The sequence below is a fragment of the Channa argus genome, chromosome 7, assembly GCF_033026475.1.
Source record: "Channa argus isolate prfri chromosome 7, Channa argus male v1.0, whole genome shotgun sequence".
NCBI lineage: Eukaryota > Metazoa > Chordata > Actinopteri > Anabantiformes > Channidae > Channa > Channa argus.
This window is the reverse complement of record NC_090203.1, coordinates 11,301,278-11,319,348: the sequence shown is the minus strand read 5'-3', so window position 1 is coordinate 11,319,348 and position 18,071 is coordinate 11,301,278. Positions and strand designations below refer to the sequence as shown.

Genomic DNA, 18,071 nt, shown 5'->3' with positions numbered 1-18,071 from the left:
GTGCAACACTGCAGGCCATAAAAATGAAAGATGGTGATTATGATTATGTAGAAAAGATAATATTTTTTTAATTTAGGAAGATGTCAGTTTAAACAATCCAACCAGTACTGATGTGTTAGTTGAATTGTCTTTGTATATCAGTTCTTTAAACAACCAGACAAATTGTGAATTTTTGTACAGTAGTTTGTTTACTTCAGCTTTATTTGTTCATAGGATGCTACAATCTATGAGTAATAAATTCTAAAACTATTGCTTCTGTGTGTGGCTGTGCCTAGTGTCACTTGTCTTTGAGTTGCTCACAGCAGAACTGACCAATCAGCTCGAGTCAGGCAACAACAAATAAACCAACAAACCCTCAAACACTGGAAGCCAGAAGTTTGCTCTGCTGTAAACTCACAGTTGCGGTTTATCATCTTCTTGCTCTGTGTTGGTTCTGAAAGATTGGAAAAAATGTTTTACTACCCCACTGTCTTAAAGCGCCACACTGGATGTTTTTCTACAATCTGGTGAGTAAAATAATGAAATGTGACTTTTTCCACGTAGAATTCCACACTACGGTGGAGTCCTGTCGCATCCGATGCTGGAGGCTAATTTGCCGTTTTGTCACCAGGACATTGTCCGTGTCGATATCTGCATCGTCAGATAATAATCACTACCAGAGCTCATCTTCATTACCAAAGTTATCCTTCAACATACACAAACTAATGTCGAAAATGAATCCAAAGTCGTTTTGGTAGCTACATTTTATTTCCAAATGGTTAAAACTGACTTACAACTGCATGGTTAAACACCACAGGCTAACTTAAGAATTCATCATGGCCTGTTATGCTAGCTTTGGAGAAAAAAATTATACAAGCTGAATCTTAGCATTTCGTGCATGTGTGTTCATGATATTTTTGTATGGTTAAAAAAATGATATTTGCATTATTTCTGAAAATTGAAACATCTGCAACATGTTAAAGAAATTGTAGGTGCACAGTTAGCATAAGATAAAGATGCCAGGCTGCAGGTGCAACACTGGCAAAGTAGCCAAAACAAGAAACTTTGAAGTTCCCCGAGGAAAGAAAACAGCTTTGAAGGTCAAACAGGACCAAAAAAAAATAAAAAATGCACATGGTCTTTTAAGTGCAAATTTAAGCGGCCTCTGAAATGAGCACATTTTTAAATGTAATGGTCTTCCGGGCGAGATAATTAAAATGTTTTGCCCCTGAACATTTTTACAGTCTTATGTTGGTCAGTAGTAACTGAAAATAGTCACTACAATGTGAGGGAAAAAAATGTGTAGCTAATCAATGTGCAGGTGCAGCAAAGTCTTTTTCATAGACCTCCTGGTAATTTATACTGGATATTTGGGGGCAAATATTCAATATTCTCCCCATTTAAGAAATATGAACAGGTCTAACAAATGTAATAGTGGGGTTGTTTGTATGAATGGGTTTAGCTTTAAAACTGGTCCAAGCTTCGAAATACTCAGCAGATTCCAATGAACGAAATACAAACACCAATGTGTCCAAATCCTATTCCCATCTCAGGCTGGTTGCTACGAAAGGGATCAGAGTCCCTCGTCGTGATTTTCTAAAAGTGAACGTCAACAGAACCTGGTGAGGCCTTATTTGAGCTATTTTCCCATGTTTCTTCGGTTTTAATGTAATTGATTCAGCAATAAAGCTGTGTCCCTTACAGTGAGGACATCATGAACTATGTGCTGGAGCAGGTCCCACCTCCTTGTCCAGGCCTGCCACGACCGCGCTTCTCCCTTTACCTCTCCTCCCAGTTGCAGTATGGTGTCATAGTGGTCTACCACCGCCAGTGTGCTATTCTCCTAGGTAAGACCTGATTACCAAACTGTAGAAAGAGATGCACAGACGACAGCAGTTCTTGATCTTGGCAACATATCCTTTCCTCCTTTAGAGGAGCTTTACTCCATTGTGGCCCAGCTATTAAAACAGAGGACGTCCCAGAAAATTGATATGGATGACTACAGGTGGGACTAGCTGCTCAACAATTACCTTTTGGTACAATAACAAAATAACTCCTGTGTTTTCATTTTGCTGTCAGACAAGTTCTAGTCTTCCCAGATGCTCTGTCTCTTCTGGAGGAGACAGAAGGAGCTCCAGATCCTTTGTTCGGAGTGATGTGCACACAGCCAACCATGCCGAGTCCCAGTACACTGATACAGGTAAGAAATAACAAATCATCAAAACAAATGTACACATATAAATGAAATATGCTCTACCTGTTCTGTGTCTCAGAGGGGTGAGAAGTATCTGAGAGAAGCTTCTCCAGAGAGTCCTGAACTGACCAGCCCAGCTGCTGCTGCAGTAGTGGAAAGTGGTACGCTGACTTTATATGCTGTAATAACATGAAAACAATGATTATTGTATAAATATTACATACAACTTGAATGAAGAAGCAAATACAACAATGTATCCACTGGAAAAAGTCAGAACTGCCAGTTTAATTATTAAAAGTAATAAAAATTGTAAAATTAAAATTAAAGTTAATTTAGTCTTTGTTGAGGACTTTCAGTGTTAGGCAGTACAAACTCTCCATGTAACAGTGTAGGCTGAAAGACTTCAAATACAGCAGTAATAAAACTATAATCCATTCTATTGACATGTAAAATTAGTTTGCAGAAAATTGAATGATTTCACAGTTTGGTAATTTCGCACAGAGCTGTACTCAGGTTTGCTATATCCTGTAACTATGCACAAATGCTATGTTGAAGCCCCACATTTAAGCTTTTATCAAAGTGATATACAAATGCAGTTGTGCTACTGTAAATAAAACATGTTCAGTACTTCAAGATGCATTTACTCATCATGGGAACTGTGAATACACTTGTATAATGTGTTCTGTACCCGTGGAGGGGAGTAAGAAAATAACTCCAAGAACAACATCGAATTTATTTCAATTTTAATAAAGACTCTCTTTTATAAACTCATGGCAGGAATGCACTCAGGGTCTAACAGAGAGAGGCTTTCAAGTTTTGTATCGTCCCCAACTGGATAGAAATAATAAATGGATGGAGTTTGCCTCCAATCCCTTCCCTCCTGTTGAAAAATAGTCTTGTGCATGAGGCTGGCTCAGATGTATTTTACAGCAAAAAGATATCTCTGCCTGCCTGGCTGTTTGTTTGTTTGTTGAAATCCAAGCAGATAGAGCAGAGCAGCCTACCTTCAACAACATCCTGCGAATTGGCTGAGGAGGATGCCACAGTGTCAGGAAGTGTTGTACAGGTGGCTTTAGTCTAACAGAAGAGAGCACTTTAATTGCAGCTTGATTATTTGTATCCTCCCCTGCTGATGTCAGTGGCTTTTATTAATGGCATCCATCCCTTTTTCCTCAGCAATAACTGCTTCTCCAGAAACCATTACTCTGAGAGAGACAGAGCCTGTCGCTATCCCCACTGCAGAGGTACAGCTGCCAAACGAAGCATGCGTTAATACATATCTGTTTCATCTTCACTTGCATTTATCTTAACTTCTCCTTCTCCTTTATAATTCTAGTTTGAGGGTGTGGACCTGGTTGATCAGCATCCAGATACTATTGACTTCCTCTTGGCCGAAACAGATCAATTTCCAGTGGGTTAGTGGCAAAACAAGCTATTTTCTGCCATGAGACAAGGCTGACAATCGGGATTTACAGGTAAAATGAAAGGAGAATTTCATTCTGAGGTATGCTTGGTCTTCCTTTAACCTTTTCTAACAGGAGATGTGGAAATACCGGGAGAAGAAGTGACACCAGCAGAGCAGGAGAAGGAGATAGAGAGAGAAGAAAAGGAGGAAGACCTGAGGAAAGAGAGAACTAAAGACCTCACAGTATCCCCCACTGAGTAAATGATCTAGCTACACATTGGTAAACATTGGTAGAAACAAACACAGGTTCACTGACCGTGTTTCTATCTGTTTAAGATTACAGCCCACCCCACTGCCGAGTGAAGATGCCCTGTTGTTGCCTCAGGAAGAGCCTGGCCTGTCCGTGGAGAAGCCTGAAGCCCCTACAGAGCAGCTCACCCCGGTGTCTGTGCCTTTCCTGCCCTCCCCAACATCTCCTGCAAAGGAACAGGAAAGAGAAATTCTGCAGTTAGAGGTGCTGTTTCTATAGTTTTTGTTTAAGATACAGAATATGAAGGTCTTTCTAATAAAACAGCCTTTGTCCACAGTCTGTTAAAATTCATTAACACAACTTCTAGCTTGTGAAAAATGGCCTTACACTAAAATGTTTTTATTCCAGTAACAGAACAAATTCCCTGCTTTTCCCTCCTTTTCCTCAAAAATGACCCATGTATCTTGTAAAACGCACAGAAGAACATAAGAAAACATCCATGAGAGGTTAAATATGTTTAAATATGCACCCATTCCTCTTCTACACACCATTCTGGACACGTGGTGATGCTAAAATGTTGCTGTGCATTTGATACAGCAGTTTACCAACCTAAAAGATTGTAACAAGGTCAAAGGTTCATATAGCCAATAATTTAGTCAAGATGAGGTCTATTGGAGGTATCAGTGTTGAGTGAAACAGCTAATAGGACGCAGACGAGAGAGAGAGCTCTAACATATTTTGTATTCAATGTTTATAGATGAAGCACATTTTCTGTAAACATGCCACTGCTCTCTCCACCAGGAAGTGGCTACTCCAGAGCTGAAAACAAAGAGGAGGAGGAGGAAGCGGCAGCTCGTCTTCTTCGACCCAGAGACGCAGCTCTCGCAGGAGGTGCTGCAGAGGCAGATTGATGACGCACTGACTGAAACCAGACGTCCACCTCTTCCACCGCCTTCTCCTCACAGGAGTCTCCCTGCTGCTGATCTCCTCAACAAACCCTGTACCAGTCAGTAACACACCAATTACAGAAAGCACAGGTGTAAATGATAAAATTAGCGGCATTTGAATTCCTTCTAGCAGCTTTGGTTTCAGCATCCTGACATGGTATGCCATCACTAACATTATTATTAAGGGCCAATGTGATAAGGGCTAATGATAACATTGTAAACTATCCTGCCCTATGGATGCAACAAAACTACTGTGTCCTCAAATGAGATTCAATCATCAGCATTGGTGAACTGTGTGATTGAACTGCGGCTGTATGGGGTTCGTACAAAACCTGTGCACATGCAGTCTCAAATAAAACAGCAAAAAATAACTACGTTGGACACTGCAATTCTTTACATTAAACAGTGGGTATAGAAAAGAATCACCCCCATTATTTTGACCTCTTTTTTATATTTTCACCACATTAATTCATTGTAATTTGTCTTATTTGACAAAAACATTTAAATACTCAAGACTCTTTAATGTCTTTAATGTTAAAAGCAAATTAATTAAACATATAAAGATTGACTCTCTTTAAAGTAAGTCATCTAAATCATCACTGGTGCAGCCAGGTAGTTTTCAACTTACACAATTAGTTACATTGTGAAAGAGAATGTGTTTAAAAGATTGTTGTATAGAGAGTCTGTAGCTCGATAAAAGACATTTCCTTATCATTAAATACGCGTACAACAGGATGTAAAGCACTTAACTTTACTCCAGGAGATAATTAACAAATAGGAAATGTTCTTTTAACTTGATCCTGACTGCTGCTTTCAAAAGTCTTTTTACTGAGTTGGCTGAAGTGTTTTGTTTTCATGGTGTAGATTTTGGCCATGATACTGATTCAGCAGTAACTGGACCTTCCAAACACTTTGAATGCACTGAGTCATCTCCATTTAAATGCTAATGTGACTTTGAAAACCAATTGGCTAAAAAATATAAAGGTCAAAACTTTAACCCACCATAGTTACAGTTTCTTTAATGATGTCCGTCGTACAGTAAGTATTTTAAGGAAATTGACCAACAAAATAAAACTCAATAAAAATCTCACCTTTTACTTTGGTTTCCTTAAATCTGACCCACTCTTCCCCAAAACAGGGAACTGTTGTTTTCTTCTTGTGCTGATCTGAAAACATTGTTATTTATAAAATTCAGTGATTTTTAAAATTCTCAGTGATATTTATTGATGGTGATGTCTCTGCATTTTTATAATAATTTATTAATGTAAAGTGTAACATGTCAACTTCATATTTCTCATTTCCAACTGCTGCTTTTTTAAACTTAAGTAACCTTTTTCAAAAATAAACCAGAAATCTATTTTTCCCCGCAGTTTTGCCAGAAGAGGTGCTGTTTCTATGGAGACAGGCTGCGACCGTCACTCCGCTCTCCGGCTCTGACCTGCAGGTCGGGGAGAGAGGTCCCGAGTCCACAGATTCTGAAAAAGAGAGAGAGCGGGAGATGGTTGAGGCAGGAGAAAGAGAGGAGGAGAGACTTGAGCTCAGCCCAAAGGAGGTGTGGAAGAAAGAAGGAAGAGGACTTAAAATGTGGTGCTAGTGTAATCTGTCACAAGATGAGCAACTTTGTGTTTCAATGTGTGAACAGGTCCCCAGGGAATTGGCCGATTCAGAAATGTTCGATATTTCAGGTACACATTTCAGAACTAAAACCTCCAAAAACAGAAAAATGTGGGACCTAAACAGGTTGTGAACAGCTCCATGTGTTTGAGTTCGTGCATTAACGAGGGTGAGGCTGAAAGTCAGGGGTTAGGGTAAAGCATGTCTCACTTATGGTAAAGGTTAAGGCCAGCCTCCAGAGAATGAAGTGCTATAAAAGAGTGCAGTGTCCTCTGAACCAGTGTGTGTATGTATGTGTGTTTGTCCAGGCATGGGTACACTGCCACTGGAGGGCTCTGACCAAAGGGACGTGTCTCGAGAGCTTTCGCCCATGTTTACATCTGAGAGAGAAGGGTAGGCTATACAGAAAGATGCAATGCAGGTTTGTGTTCACACGCAAACATGCTTACATGCACATTTGTGTCTTTGCAGGTCCACCGTCTCGCGGTCTGTTTCGACACTGCAGGACATCCCTGAGGTGGTGGATGAGCTGCTGGAGAGAATCGCAACAGCGTCTCCTGGGTAATGATGTGTATTAACCTGTAGAAACTCCGAGAAATTCAGGTTGTTTATGGGTCATTTTAATTGGTTAGGTTCGTGTGGTTCCAGGTTATTGCCAGAGTTGGTTGAGCACGAAGTGGCACCTGTACTTTTTCAGTCTCTTCTGCCACCAGAGGTCAACCGCAGAACTGTCAGCGTAGTTTTTCAGAGGTTGCTAGGTGAGCAAACAGTTTGAATTTTCGTTGCATCATCCTATTACTCATGTTAAAATCTAATTAAATGTAAATGTTACAACATCACAACCAGTGGAAGCTCTGGAGTAGTTGGTGAGTTTGGAAAGGTGACATCAGGTTTAAACAGACATATTTTGCCTCACAAGTGGAAAATGAGATGCTGTATCTGGATGATTGGGACCAATAACACGCTAAGGTTTCTTTGTAAGGGTTCATAGAAAAGGTGTAAACCAACAGTTTAATAATTTAACTGCAGTAAAAGCTGAATGCATGTTTCCCTTTTTTAGGTTTTATCACTGATTTTTTGATCATTTGAGTTAACAACTGGTTTGGACTCTATTTTTTCCTGTGTGTAGAGACTTTAACAGCCAGGAGGGTACGAGTGGAGCAGGACCAGCCTTACGGAGACATCTTGATATTTCCTGGTCCCAGCTACGAAGACAGTCTGTCTGTGTGATGAATTCATGATTGTTGGAGTTCCCACGAGCCCCTTTTTCTGGCTCCTGTTGTTACGTTTAAAATTTTTGTCATAAAAGCCAAATCTGTTAAGTTGGATCATTTCACATAATAGATTATTGATGCATCTTGCTAAGATGTTTGAAATTCTCAATGTTTTTAAAACATTTTACTGGCTGTAACTTTGTCATTAAGAATTGTATTGCATCACTGTTCCCCGTTGCTATTGTGAGCATTGATCTTTATTTACTTTAGGACCTTCAAGGTGAATATTTTAACTGTTTTTATGGTTATATCTTGGATATTTTATATGTTCTCAACTCATGTCAATCTCCACAGAAAGAAACGGTCGCCTCTCTGTTCAGTGGGTACTACAAAATAAAAGCTTTATACGACCTCTCAGCTATTTCTGGAGAGAAAGCATGTGCTGTGAATTGAAAGGTATCTGCAGTATGCAGAGAAGAACAGGTGTAGAAAAACAGTGCAGGGGTTAAGAAGGAGGAGAGTAAGTAAGTTGAGTGAAACTAGATCTCTCCTGCCCTCCTCCTCCCCTTCCTCCTTCTTACCCCTCCGTCACTGACCACATCTTGATTCTCATCTAAAGACTTCCTCAGGGGGTTGTGACTAAAGTATATTATTAGCATCTGTCTCAGCTCCCTCTCTCTCTCTGGCTGTCTGTGACTGTCACTTTCCTAACTTTCTGTTTTTGTCTTATACTTCAGCTGTCTCGTTCCCTACTTTCTACTCTTTGATTTTCACTTTTCTTTTTACCTCTTTAGGTTCTTTTTTCTCTGTCAGTCTTGTGTCAACACTGTGAAGTTGTGTGTTTTTTTTTTTTCGCTTCTGGTTTCTGCTGACCACACTGGAGGCTATTTTTTACCTTGTCACAGCTCTGTGTCCTCTAGTTTTCCTGTGCCATTTCCTTAATATTATACTGTCCTGTCTTCTCTGCTTTTCCTCTCCACAAGTCTATGAAGTCTAATTTTTTATGCTGCCTCCACTTCACCTGGCTCTTTCCTTAACCTTACTACAGCCTCCTTCCATCCTCTTTTCTTCCACTCAAGCTCGTCCTTTCTTTTTTCCTTAGTAACTCTGAACTTCTGTGTAATGGGAAAGACAGATCTGTGTTCTCTGTATAAGGGTTTTCTTAGGTGTATTTGCCTCTGCTTGTCTGTGAGTATTTCTGCTTAATTTTCTGTACATGCATATTTTTTTTTTTTTACAAACAAATCTATCTATAGCCTTTGCATCACGGTCGACTTTTCACCTGAAATAATATACATAATGTGATGCAGCATTATTTATCTTGCATCTTAGAGCTCCAGACTCAAATAGCGTACAGACCATGTATATTATCCATTGCTTTTTGATGATTTTTAAAGTCATGGCTACATTAAGACACTCTGTGGTTTTGGTAAAATACATGAAATGAAACACCTTCCAGTGCAGTTTTGTTTCACTGTGCTTATATGCATGTCAGTTTGAACCAGTCAGGTGTAAATCCAGCTAGTGGGCTTTAAGTCCAGGGTTCAGATGTTAGTCGGTCTGTTTTAGTTGGTGGAAGTTAAAGAGGCAGGTTTATCTCAGCCCTGATTTCACTTCTTTTTTCCACTCGTCATTGACTTTGACTCCAGCGAAGCAGCGATGAAGCTGCAGGCGACAACGGGAGAGACGCGCAAAATGGTCACCTGATCTACGAAAGTGGGGATATCCTGGAAGACAGATGTAAATATATGCCCAGGATGAATTGGCAGCCTCAATATAATTGCTCCATATTTAATTTCACCTCCATCTGTCTTGTAGTTGAGATACTTGACACTTTAGGTGAGGGCACTTTTGGGAAGGTGGTACAATGCCTGGATCACGGCAGGTAATGACATATTCAAAATTAAAGTTGCACTAATATGCAACATGTTCAATGTTAAACACAGTATTTTTACTCCAAGAGGAGGAAGTCAAATTGCTTTGAAGATTATTAAGAATCTGGAGAAATACAGAGAAGCAGCCAAACTTGAAATCAGTGTGCTGCTGAAGCTCAGTGAGAAAGATCCACACAACAAGCAGTGAGTATTATCTGAGCTGAACATTTGGGGAAATTGTTTCTTTTTTCTGTCTCATACTTTTAATCCTCTGACTTTCTCTTGCCATCAGTCACTGTGTTCAGATGCTCGACTGGTTCAGCTACTACGGCCACGTGTGCATCTCGTTCGAGCTGCTGTCCCTAAGCACCTTTGACTTTTTGAAGGCAAACAACTTTGTGCCTTATCCTCTTAACCAGATCCGACACATGGCCCACCAGATCTGCCACGCTGTCAGATGTGAGTCCAAACACACCAGCAGTGCAGTACCCCCTACATTTTTTATCTTGTATGTCTGCATGGGTGTCAGTGATGACATTAAGCAGATTATTCACAGCTGCCCCAATGATGGAGCAGCAAACAAGGCAGACAGACATTCACAGGTTGACTGCTACCTGAAGATAAGACAAGTGTTCCTGACCTAAAACTTCACTGTCATACATAATGTTTTACCATTATTTCTAATCAGTACCTACACAGCATAAATGCAAATAAAAACGTTTAAAATAATACTTACCGGTAATGTACAGCCAGGAACCGTGGGTCTTTTTTGTAGGCAACAAAAAAATCAGAACTACTTTGTTGTACAGTAAGAAGGAAACTCACCAAATTAGGTTAGACAAGGTTAATTGTTACTTGTCCCTTATGGCAGGAGGTAAAGTAATATCAAAAGTAAGAAAAACATGCAGTGGAAAACAAGTTCCAGAGGATGAAGCCTAATGGTTTTCTCATCAGGTCGAACGTTATGATTAACATCTACAAAACAAATGACTGTACTTGTTTAGTGTTAATTAGCAAACTGACTAATCTTAGTGGTATGTATATGTATATATTGCAGGTCTTTTCCACATTTGTTTTCCTCCACAACAACCATCATTAACAAAAAAAGACCAGAGGAGGGCGTCAGCTCACTCCTGATATACTACAATTCACATTCTGCCCTCCTCCCTTTGCCTCCACCTCAGTTCTTCATGACAACAAACTGACTCACACGGACCTGAAGCCTGAGAACATCCTCTTTGTCAACTCAGACTACTCCCTCATATACAACGATGAGAAGGTTAGAAACAACCACAGGTATGAAAGCTGAGACCTTCAGGGGTGAACAGGGAAATCAGGCCATTCAATAAGTGAGCACAATTAACTTTCAGATTGCTCTTTGGTTGCCCATTTGGATGCAAATTTGTCTCAGCAGAATTTGTGAACCATCCATTTGATCCCTTTATAGGCACATATTTCTGCAGGAAGACTATGATTTTGTTTTTGTTGACACAGTTAGTGACATTTTTAAAGAGGTCATTTCTTCCCCTGTCATATTTCATTAGAATAAGTTGTCGTTGTGGGTAAAGCATTATTATAATCAACATAAGGAATTCATTTTAATTACTGTTCTGTGAGCTAAAATCTGAAAACTTTTTGGCTTCTCCTTCTGTCTTCCTTTAGAAATGCAGCGAGAGGAGAATAAATGACACCACAGTGCGGCTCGTTGACTTTGGAAGCGCCACCTTTGACCATGAACACCACTCAACTGTCATTTCTACACGTCACTACCGAGCTCCAGAGGTCATTCTGGGTAAGAGAAGTTGATTTAGACAGGGGGACAAACCAGGGGCTGTCAGTTCTACTTAGCTGGGTTTGAAGCCTTGGCCCATTGTTGCTCTCCCACAGAGCTGGGTTGGAGTCATCCCTGTGATGTCTGGAGTATTGGCTGCATCTTGTTTGAATACTACAAAGGCTTCACACTGTTCCAGGTGGTGTGTTTTTACACTTGTACACTTACAGCACGTTGAGGGTAGGGTGAACTTATTGACACCTGTGTTCACTTACAGACCCACGACAGTAAGGAGCATCTTGCTATGATGGAGCGAATACAGGGACCAGTTCCTCAGAGAATGATCCAAAGGACCAGGTAACACAAAGCTGCACAGTTCTGCTTCTAATTCAACACATACTTAAACACTTTCTATCTGACAGAAGTGTATTTTTTTTCAATAAGCAAGCAGAAATATTTCCACCGTGGGCATTTAGACTGGAACGAGTGCACTAAGGCTGGACGCCATGTGAGAACCAAGTGCAAACCATTAAAGGTGAGCTGCAAACTTTTAAACATTAGCTAAATACGTTAGCTTCCATTATCAATATATATCTCTCTCTGAAATCCATTTTTTTTCTAGAAAAATCTGCTGTCAAATGGGATAGAACATCACCACTTTTTTGATCTTTTGGAGAGGATGTTGGAGTATGAGCCCTCAAAACGCATCTCTCCTCCATCTGCAATGTGCCACCCCTTCTTCTTGCCCCTCATTCACCCAGGCAGGAGTCACATCTGGAGGAACAGCTGTGATTTGAGCATATGACCCTGAGTGGCTAGTGTGAGGACCATAGTAGCGACTTCTTTTAACCTCTTAACTACGCATCATGTTTGCTCCACATAACTTTTACTCAAGAGAGTGAGCCTGAAACAAAGGGCTTTACAAGTCATTAAATAGGAGTTATCAAATACTTTATTGTAGTATGAAAAGTAATGTCATTACTGAGATAATCATGAACTATGAAACAATGACGACACTAATGATAGTGTGGAGAAAATTAGCTAAAGATCTCGTCTGAAGTAAGGAGTCATGATGAGCCCAGTTAAATTGGTATGGGTGGTTCTGATGCTCTCAGTATGATTGAGTTGGAAAAGTTTAAAATAAATTTAAAGTCGATTAAAGTACATATAAAAGATAAGTCAAGGCAATTTTAAGCACAGCGTGCATGTATAATATTTACATTACAGAAATGTTTATTTTTTTTGCAACTTGGGGTCATCAGAACCAAGCCGTTAACACAATTTTATATATACCATCTCTAACTTCATTTGAACGTGTTAACAAACAGCATTAACTTGGAGATGTGCTTCTGGCCTTCTGGTTTATGTATGTTTAACATTCGATCCCCATTTAGTTCTGTTTTGGTCTCAACCACCTCCTGAGAGAAACACTGTCTCTCCATATGCTCCACTGTGTTCACGTTTATGTGGCATTTGGTGCTAAAAAAAAAATGCTGCAGAAACCTTATGCAACTTACAATACTTTTCTTGCTGATAACTATAAATTTTAGATTCTCAAGTATTCATTGTTCTCCGTTCATTTGTGTGTTACAGTCAATTAGCAAACTCTTAAAAACCTACATTTAACGTCTTGATTTTATTCTTCTGTGACAATGCACTTAAGTGCAGATTGATATGAGAAGCGAAAAATGCACAGTGTACTCAAATAAACGGAAGCCAATAGATGCCTGGAACATTTCTCAAACAAAGCAGTTTGGTAAATTGTCTACATGGGCTAAGTCATGCAACACCATTGGGTATTGTCTTTTAAAAACTGATCCTTGCATGCAGAATAAGCTCATATACTGTAAAATATATAGTATCTCTAAAATTTAGAGGGAGCATCTTTTTATCTTTATGCTCTCAGTCACTTTATGTCAATAGTTTGTGTTTTTTCTAATGTGTTTTTAATGAAATGTTTATTCATTAAACAAAGTCAGTTCTTCCCTTCTCATGTTTTGATTGTGATCTCTCAGCTCATCACTCGGTCAGCCCGAACATGCCATGCTCTCTCCTAACTTAGGTGCCATTGACTTTCAGCCCTGCTTTGGCATCTTGATTGAGTGCATCTCAGCAGAGAGCATGGTCACAAGGCTGAGCAAGCATCTGCGCTCACCAGTTTCCCTCTTGGCAGCCTTGGGATAGCAGGGAGAGACTTAGTGCCAGCGTATGTGAGTCTGACTGAATGAGACCTCATACTTCTGAACTGTGTTTGTGTGGGTGGTTGTTTGTACTTGTGTGTGTATGGGTAAAGACATGTATAGGTGTAAGTCTGATCCTTTTCTTTGGAACCTGTAGGGTTTAAATGAGCATGAATGACGCTAAAAATAAAATAAAGACACATTTTTTATGTGTCCATGGGGACTTAAGAGAAAAGTTAAAGACATGTTTCTCAGTACAGAAGTACTGAGTACTCCTACTTTATTAACATTAATGTCACCTTTATTTTTTACACATTCTGCAAGACAACAATTGCACTAAGTGTATCGCAAGTATACTTGAAATAGTATCCTTGGGGTTTACCATGTTACACTTGATGTGGGGTCAAAGCACTCACTCTGCATTAAGCCACCTCACACCAAAGAACCAAGCGCATGCTGGTCTCCTGAGACCACTACAGGAAAGTTGGATTTTCAAAGACTGTTGATGTCTTGTGTTATAAGTAAACTCTGTAACTGCTTTTCTCTGTCAGTGAGAACAACTTTTGATGTCAAAACCAGCTTACCATTTTTGCAGAACACAGGCCTGCCATGAGTTCATGCTTAAAAACGTGTTTGTGTGTGTGGATGGATGTGTTTTGTGGCTTTTCGTAGAATTTTTGCTTTATACACACTTTTTACAACAAGCCAGATTTGCTTTGTACAATAAGCATTAACATGTCTCAGCTGAGGTGCTCTGTTACTTTGTCTGAATCTGAACTATACCTACAGTGGAGAAGTGATTACACAGACAGTAAAGGCCTACACTTTGGGTGAGGTAACTGATCCCAGATCCACCACCAAGCTTGAGGAGCCATGGCTTTTCTGTGTAATCTTGTTTAGGCATTAAAGCATCCTCACCTGTCAGAAACCAAAGTAGTCTGAGCAACAGAGGGGAAAGAAAAGAAAGTAAATGAGTGGCTGAGGGAAGTTAAATGGGTTTGTTGAGAAACTACATGTGAGTATGTGGTGTCCTTGCCAAATAGGCCATTAGAGCAGGCCATAGAGCTCCACACTCACTGGGGAGTTATTCAAAAATACTCAAATGTGCCAAAATGTAATGTGTCGAAGCACCACAGCAAATACAGAGAAAAGATATGAGTAACACTTAAAGTCACTCTATGATTCATTAACTGTAAATAAAAGTTTAATAAATGCTTTTTCACATTTATTTTTTTACTTTATTGTTTGATAGCAGTCAAAAACAATAAGTTTTTGAGGCTGGTCAATAACCAGATAAACAGAATATGTTTAAGCACAGTTATAATAGCATGTATTTTTAACAAATTGTCATGTAATTTATTTATTTTTTTGCCTTGCAACCAAACTGTAGTGTGTCTTAATCCATTTATTCAATGTTTATTTAGATTTGAATCCATAAGCACACAGTTTATAAGTAACACAGTTTTGTCAGTGCTTGAAGAACAGAATAAATCACATCATAAAGTTTCTGGGTCCAAGATGTCAATCTTTTTTTTTTTTTACAACATTCAATATAAAATAAGTATCTTTTAATATAATAAAATGTAAAAATATCTTTATAACCACTAAGAACACACTATATGAATTATACTTTTTTCCTAACATAGAGACAAAAAAATTGTAGTGCAATATCTAACAATAATTAGCAAAACATCAAATTGTCTACCATTTAATATTCCCTATGTAAGTTTTTTATACAGGCATCTGTTTGACAATGTGATAAGCTATTCCACTACGCTCCATCCCTGTTTCGTTACCTCTTTCCACATTTTTGCTCATCTCTTCACTTCTTGATATTCTGTGAACCAAATTCTGATCATCTTGCAAAGAACCTGGAAGTTTTAACTGGATAAAAATCTAGGTTGAAGGGCTTTCTGCTTTACTGCTTTGCTGCACCTAAACAAAGACACTGATGTCAGACCTGCCAATGTGTGTATGTGTTTCTTAACATGACATCAGCTGTCATCTCTAAAGCTTCATTACAAACACGTGAGTCATTGGGCGCATTCCCTGCCACTGCTAACGAGATTCCCCTGATTAAGTCCTCATTAAATGGTAATCTGTACAGGGTGGCGTGGAGTGAGTTTGGAGGAGAGAAAGAGGGAAGAAGAAAAAGAAGCAGCAGTTCAAATCTGGAATGAACATTAATTTTTTTTCCCTGTGAAGGCCAAAGAGCGCAGACCCAGCTTCCAGTACAAAGTGTTCTCTGGTTTCCTCTTATTTTCTCTGGTTGTTGTAAACCTTCAGGGGATTGTCTTGGAGCATTTGAGGCCATCTGGCTGAAGCTTTGTCGGGATTTTGTGCTGGGAACCTTTAGCCAACTGTGTCCACCTGCATAGGTAAGAAAGTGGTGAAGTTGACAAATGTGGTAGAAAATACATTTTTAAATCATAACAAACTATTTTGACAAATGACAAATTATCTTTATATCTATCTAAATGTTGTTCCTTCATTTTCCCCTAAATAACAAATACTTTATCTGTGTATGTAACCTCTTTAGACGTGCGTGCAAGGCAGTGTGTTTACTGTCGACCTTGTCCTTGACAGGTCTCAGCCCTCAGAGTTATTGCGCGGCCACAGCACATGAGACAGAGACTGTGTGTGTTTCCAATTTCTTCTGTCAGAGCAACACAACATGAGCGAAGGAGAAAACCATCGTGTATTCACACATCATCCATCAAAGGAGTAGGCGTGTGTTTGGTAACTCCCATCCTCAGAGCTCAGGTCCTTCATGGAGTCCGTGGTGAGGGTAAAGAAGTCACTGAGGACACCCATCAGGAAGCTGACCAGCTGTGTGTCAGGGACAAAAGAGAGGAAGTTTTGTGACAAAATTAGAAACAGGACGAGCAGAGGACGGTGTCACAGGTTGGGGACGACCCCTCCTTTTCAAAGTGGACAGCCTAAAGCACCGTCAGTTATCCGTTCATACCAGGCAGACCTGGAGAAAGAGAGGCAAGTGGTAGAGGAAGTAATCTGACAATACCACACTATAAAGATACTTTATTAAAAGAAGAGGTCCTACAGTTACATTGTTATTGCGAGTATTAATAGTAAAACTGACTTAAAGTTAAAGTGTATGGGCAGAAAGCAGATCCCTGAGAGTATTTAAACGTATTAAAACACCTCAATGCAATCAACACATGTACTGTGATTACACATGGTCTTGAGGATGATCACAACTGTCTGTGCCCTTCTCACTTTGTTTTTATTATGGGAGAAAGCTTCAGCGAATGAATTCATGTCACCTGTGCTGTGGCAGAGGAGCTGCTTCGGTTGAATTCTGTAGAGACTCAGGAGTATTTGTGTTTGTTTTTACAGGAAGCTGCGGGAAGCAATGAACGCGAAGAAGAACGCAGAGAGAGCAGCCATGAGGGCTCATTTCAGGAGAAAATACCAGCTGTCAGAGGTGTGTGTAAAATAATACACAAACAAACAATAATTTACATTTTTACTCCATTTTGTCTTTTTAAAATGTGAAATCTAGAGTAGTACACAGTACAGCTGTACATTTATTCAAAACTATCCCCAATATGTAAACTCATGTTCTAATAACAGTTTTGATACAACTGTATTGTATTAAGTTTCTGTTCAAAAATACGTTTCCATTATTTATTGGACAGATTTAATCAAATTCAAATAACATGCACACATGCATAAATGATGATGCACAATACACTAATTTAATGTAACACTGTGTTTAGAATGTATTATGTCATTAAAACATTCACTTTTGTACCATTCTTGTATACAGCCTTGATATTCCAATACAGAAGTTAAACATTTTACACAGTTACTATAATATTAATATTAGTTTTAATGTAGATCCCCCGTTTTTTTCCATTTTTTCATCTTGACTAAGAACCCCAAGGACACAAACCACGTAAGGTCTGTTGGAGGGAAAGTTACGCTCCCCCAAGAGCTGTCGAAGATTACTCATCCTGAAACCAAATCCAAGGACGACGGCTTTAACCTGCTGAGCGCCTTTCAGGGCCTCAGCTTCAGCACAGCGGTGCTCACAGGGAGGACACGCAACAAGGCACCCACTCCTACACTAACAAATGGGGTCTCCTGTAAAGTCATGTGATCGGGGTAGTTGAAGTACAGTAGAAGAGATACTTACTGCTCAAACACAAACTGTCCTTTTACACCATTCATTCATTACTTGGTGTCTGAATGACACCAAGTCATTCAGACTTTATTTTATATTGTTTGACTTTTATGTAGCAATGACAATGTTCAGCCCCCGGGCATTTTAGTGTCTTATAAATAATTGACGATGTAACGCTACTTGTTAATACCTTGTCAATACACAAGTCCCACATATCCAGTGTTTTTAAGCAGTATACAGTATAAATACTTACACATTACTTACACATATTTTGTAAAGATGCTGAGGTAATTCTATTTTAGTTAATATTTTGACTTCTTTACATTTCAAATAGCATATTTTACTCTACTACCTTTGTTTGATCACAATTGTTATACAGTTATACAGTCATTATTTACTTTTCAGTATGTGATTGTAAAACAAAAATACAGTATAATTATAAACCCCAGCAGCTAATAATGTGATTAAAATAATAATTATTATATTCAAAACGGGA

At 39.2% G+C, this 18,071-nt stretch overlaps 2 protein-coding genes across 6 annotated transcripts; both read left to right on the top strand.

The window, feature by feature from the left end:
• Positions 1-339: 339 nt before the first annotated feature.
• Positions 340-8,014, top strand: LOC137130955 (meiotic recombination protein REC8 homolog). Of its 4 annotated transcripts, XM_067511684.1 has the most exons (17): positions 340-506; positions 1,533-1,601; positions 1,684-1,826; positions 1,912-1,984; positions 2,059-2,179; positions 2,253-2,334; positions 3,350-3,417; positions 3,510-3,588; positions 3,712-3,835; positions 3,915-4,092; positions 4,630-4,834; positions 6,146-6,327; positions 6,418-6,460; positions 6,698-6,782; positions 6,861-6,950; positions 7,038-7,147; positions 7,519-8,014. In XM_067511684.1, the coding sequence occupies exons 1-17, from the start codon at positions 451-453 to the stop codon at positions 7,617-7,619; spliced, it is 1,809 nt and encodes a 602-aa protein (XP_067367785.1). In that variant the 5' UTR covers positions 340-450; the 3' UTR covers positions 7,620-8,014. The 4 variants fall into 4 exon arrangements, with proteins under 4 accessions (XP_067367785.1, XP_067367788.1, XP_067367786.1 ...); XM_067511687.1 differs by lacking the exon at positions 6,418-6,460; XM_067511685.1 differs by lacking the exon at positions 7,038-7,147.
• clk2b (CDC-like kinase 2b) lies at positions 7,655-14,894 on the top strand. 2 transcript variants are annotated; one of them, XM_067511689.1, is made up of 11 exons: positions 7,658-8,791; positions 9,253-9,343; positions 9,422-9,488; positions 9,565-9,681; positions 9,770-9,936; positions 10,662-10,756; positions 11,140-11,269; positions 11,365-11,447; positions 11,526-11,605; positions 11,693-11,783; positions 11,871-14,894. In XM_067511689.1, the coding sequence occupies exons 1-11, from the start codon at positions 8,726-8,728 to the stop codon at positions 12,051-12,053; spliced, it is 1,170 nt and encodes a 389-aa protein (XP_067367790.1). In that variant the 5' UTR covers positions 7,658-8,725; the 3' UTR covers positions 12,054-14,894. The 2 variants fall into 2 exon arrangements, with proteins under 2 accessions (XP_067367789.1, XP_067367790.1); XM_067511688.1 differs by having other exon boundaries at positions 7,655-8,791; positions 9,253-9,488.
• Positions 14,895-18,071: the final 3,177 nt, after the last annotated feature.

Coding starts and splice junctions, on each gene's coding strand:
- LOC137130955 (XM_067511684.1), top strand. CDS start 451: ATGTTTTACTACCCCACTGTCTTAAAGCGCCACACTGGATGTTTTTCT. Junction 2,335..3,349: donor TGCTGCAGTAGTGGAAAGTG/GTACGCTGACTT, acceptor CTTTTTCCTCAG/CAATAACTGCTTCTCCAGAA. Junction 7,148..7,518: donor AGTTTTTCAGAGGTTGCTAG/GTGAGCAAACAG, acceptor TCCTGTGTGTAG/AGACTTTAACAGCCAGGAGG.
- clk2b (XM_067511688.1), top strand. CDS start 8,726: ATGGGAAAGACAGATCTGTGTTCTCTGTATAAGGGTTTTCTTAGGTGT. Junction 10,757..11,139: donor TCATATACAACGATGAGAAG/GTTAGAAACAAC, acceptor GTCTTCCTTTAG/AAATGCAGCGAGAGGAGAAT. Junction 11,270..11,364: donor AGCTCCAGAGGTCATTCTGG/GTAAGAGAAGTT, acceptor GCTCTCCCACAG/AGCTGGGTTGGAGTCATCCC.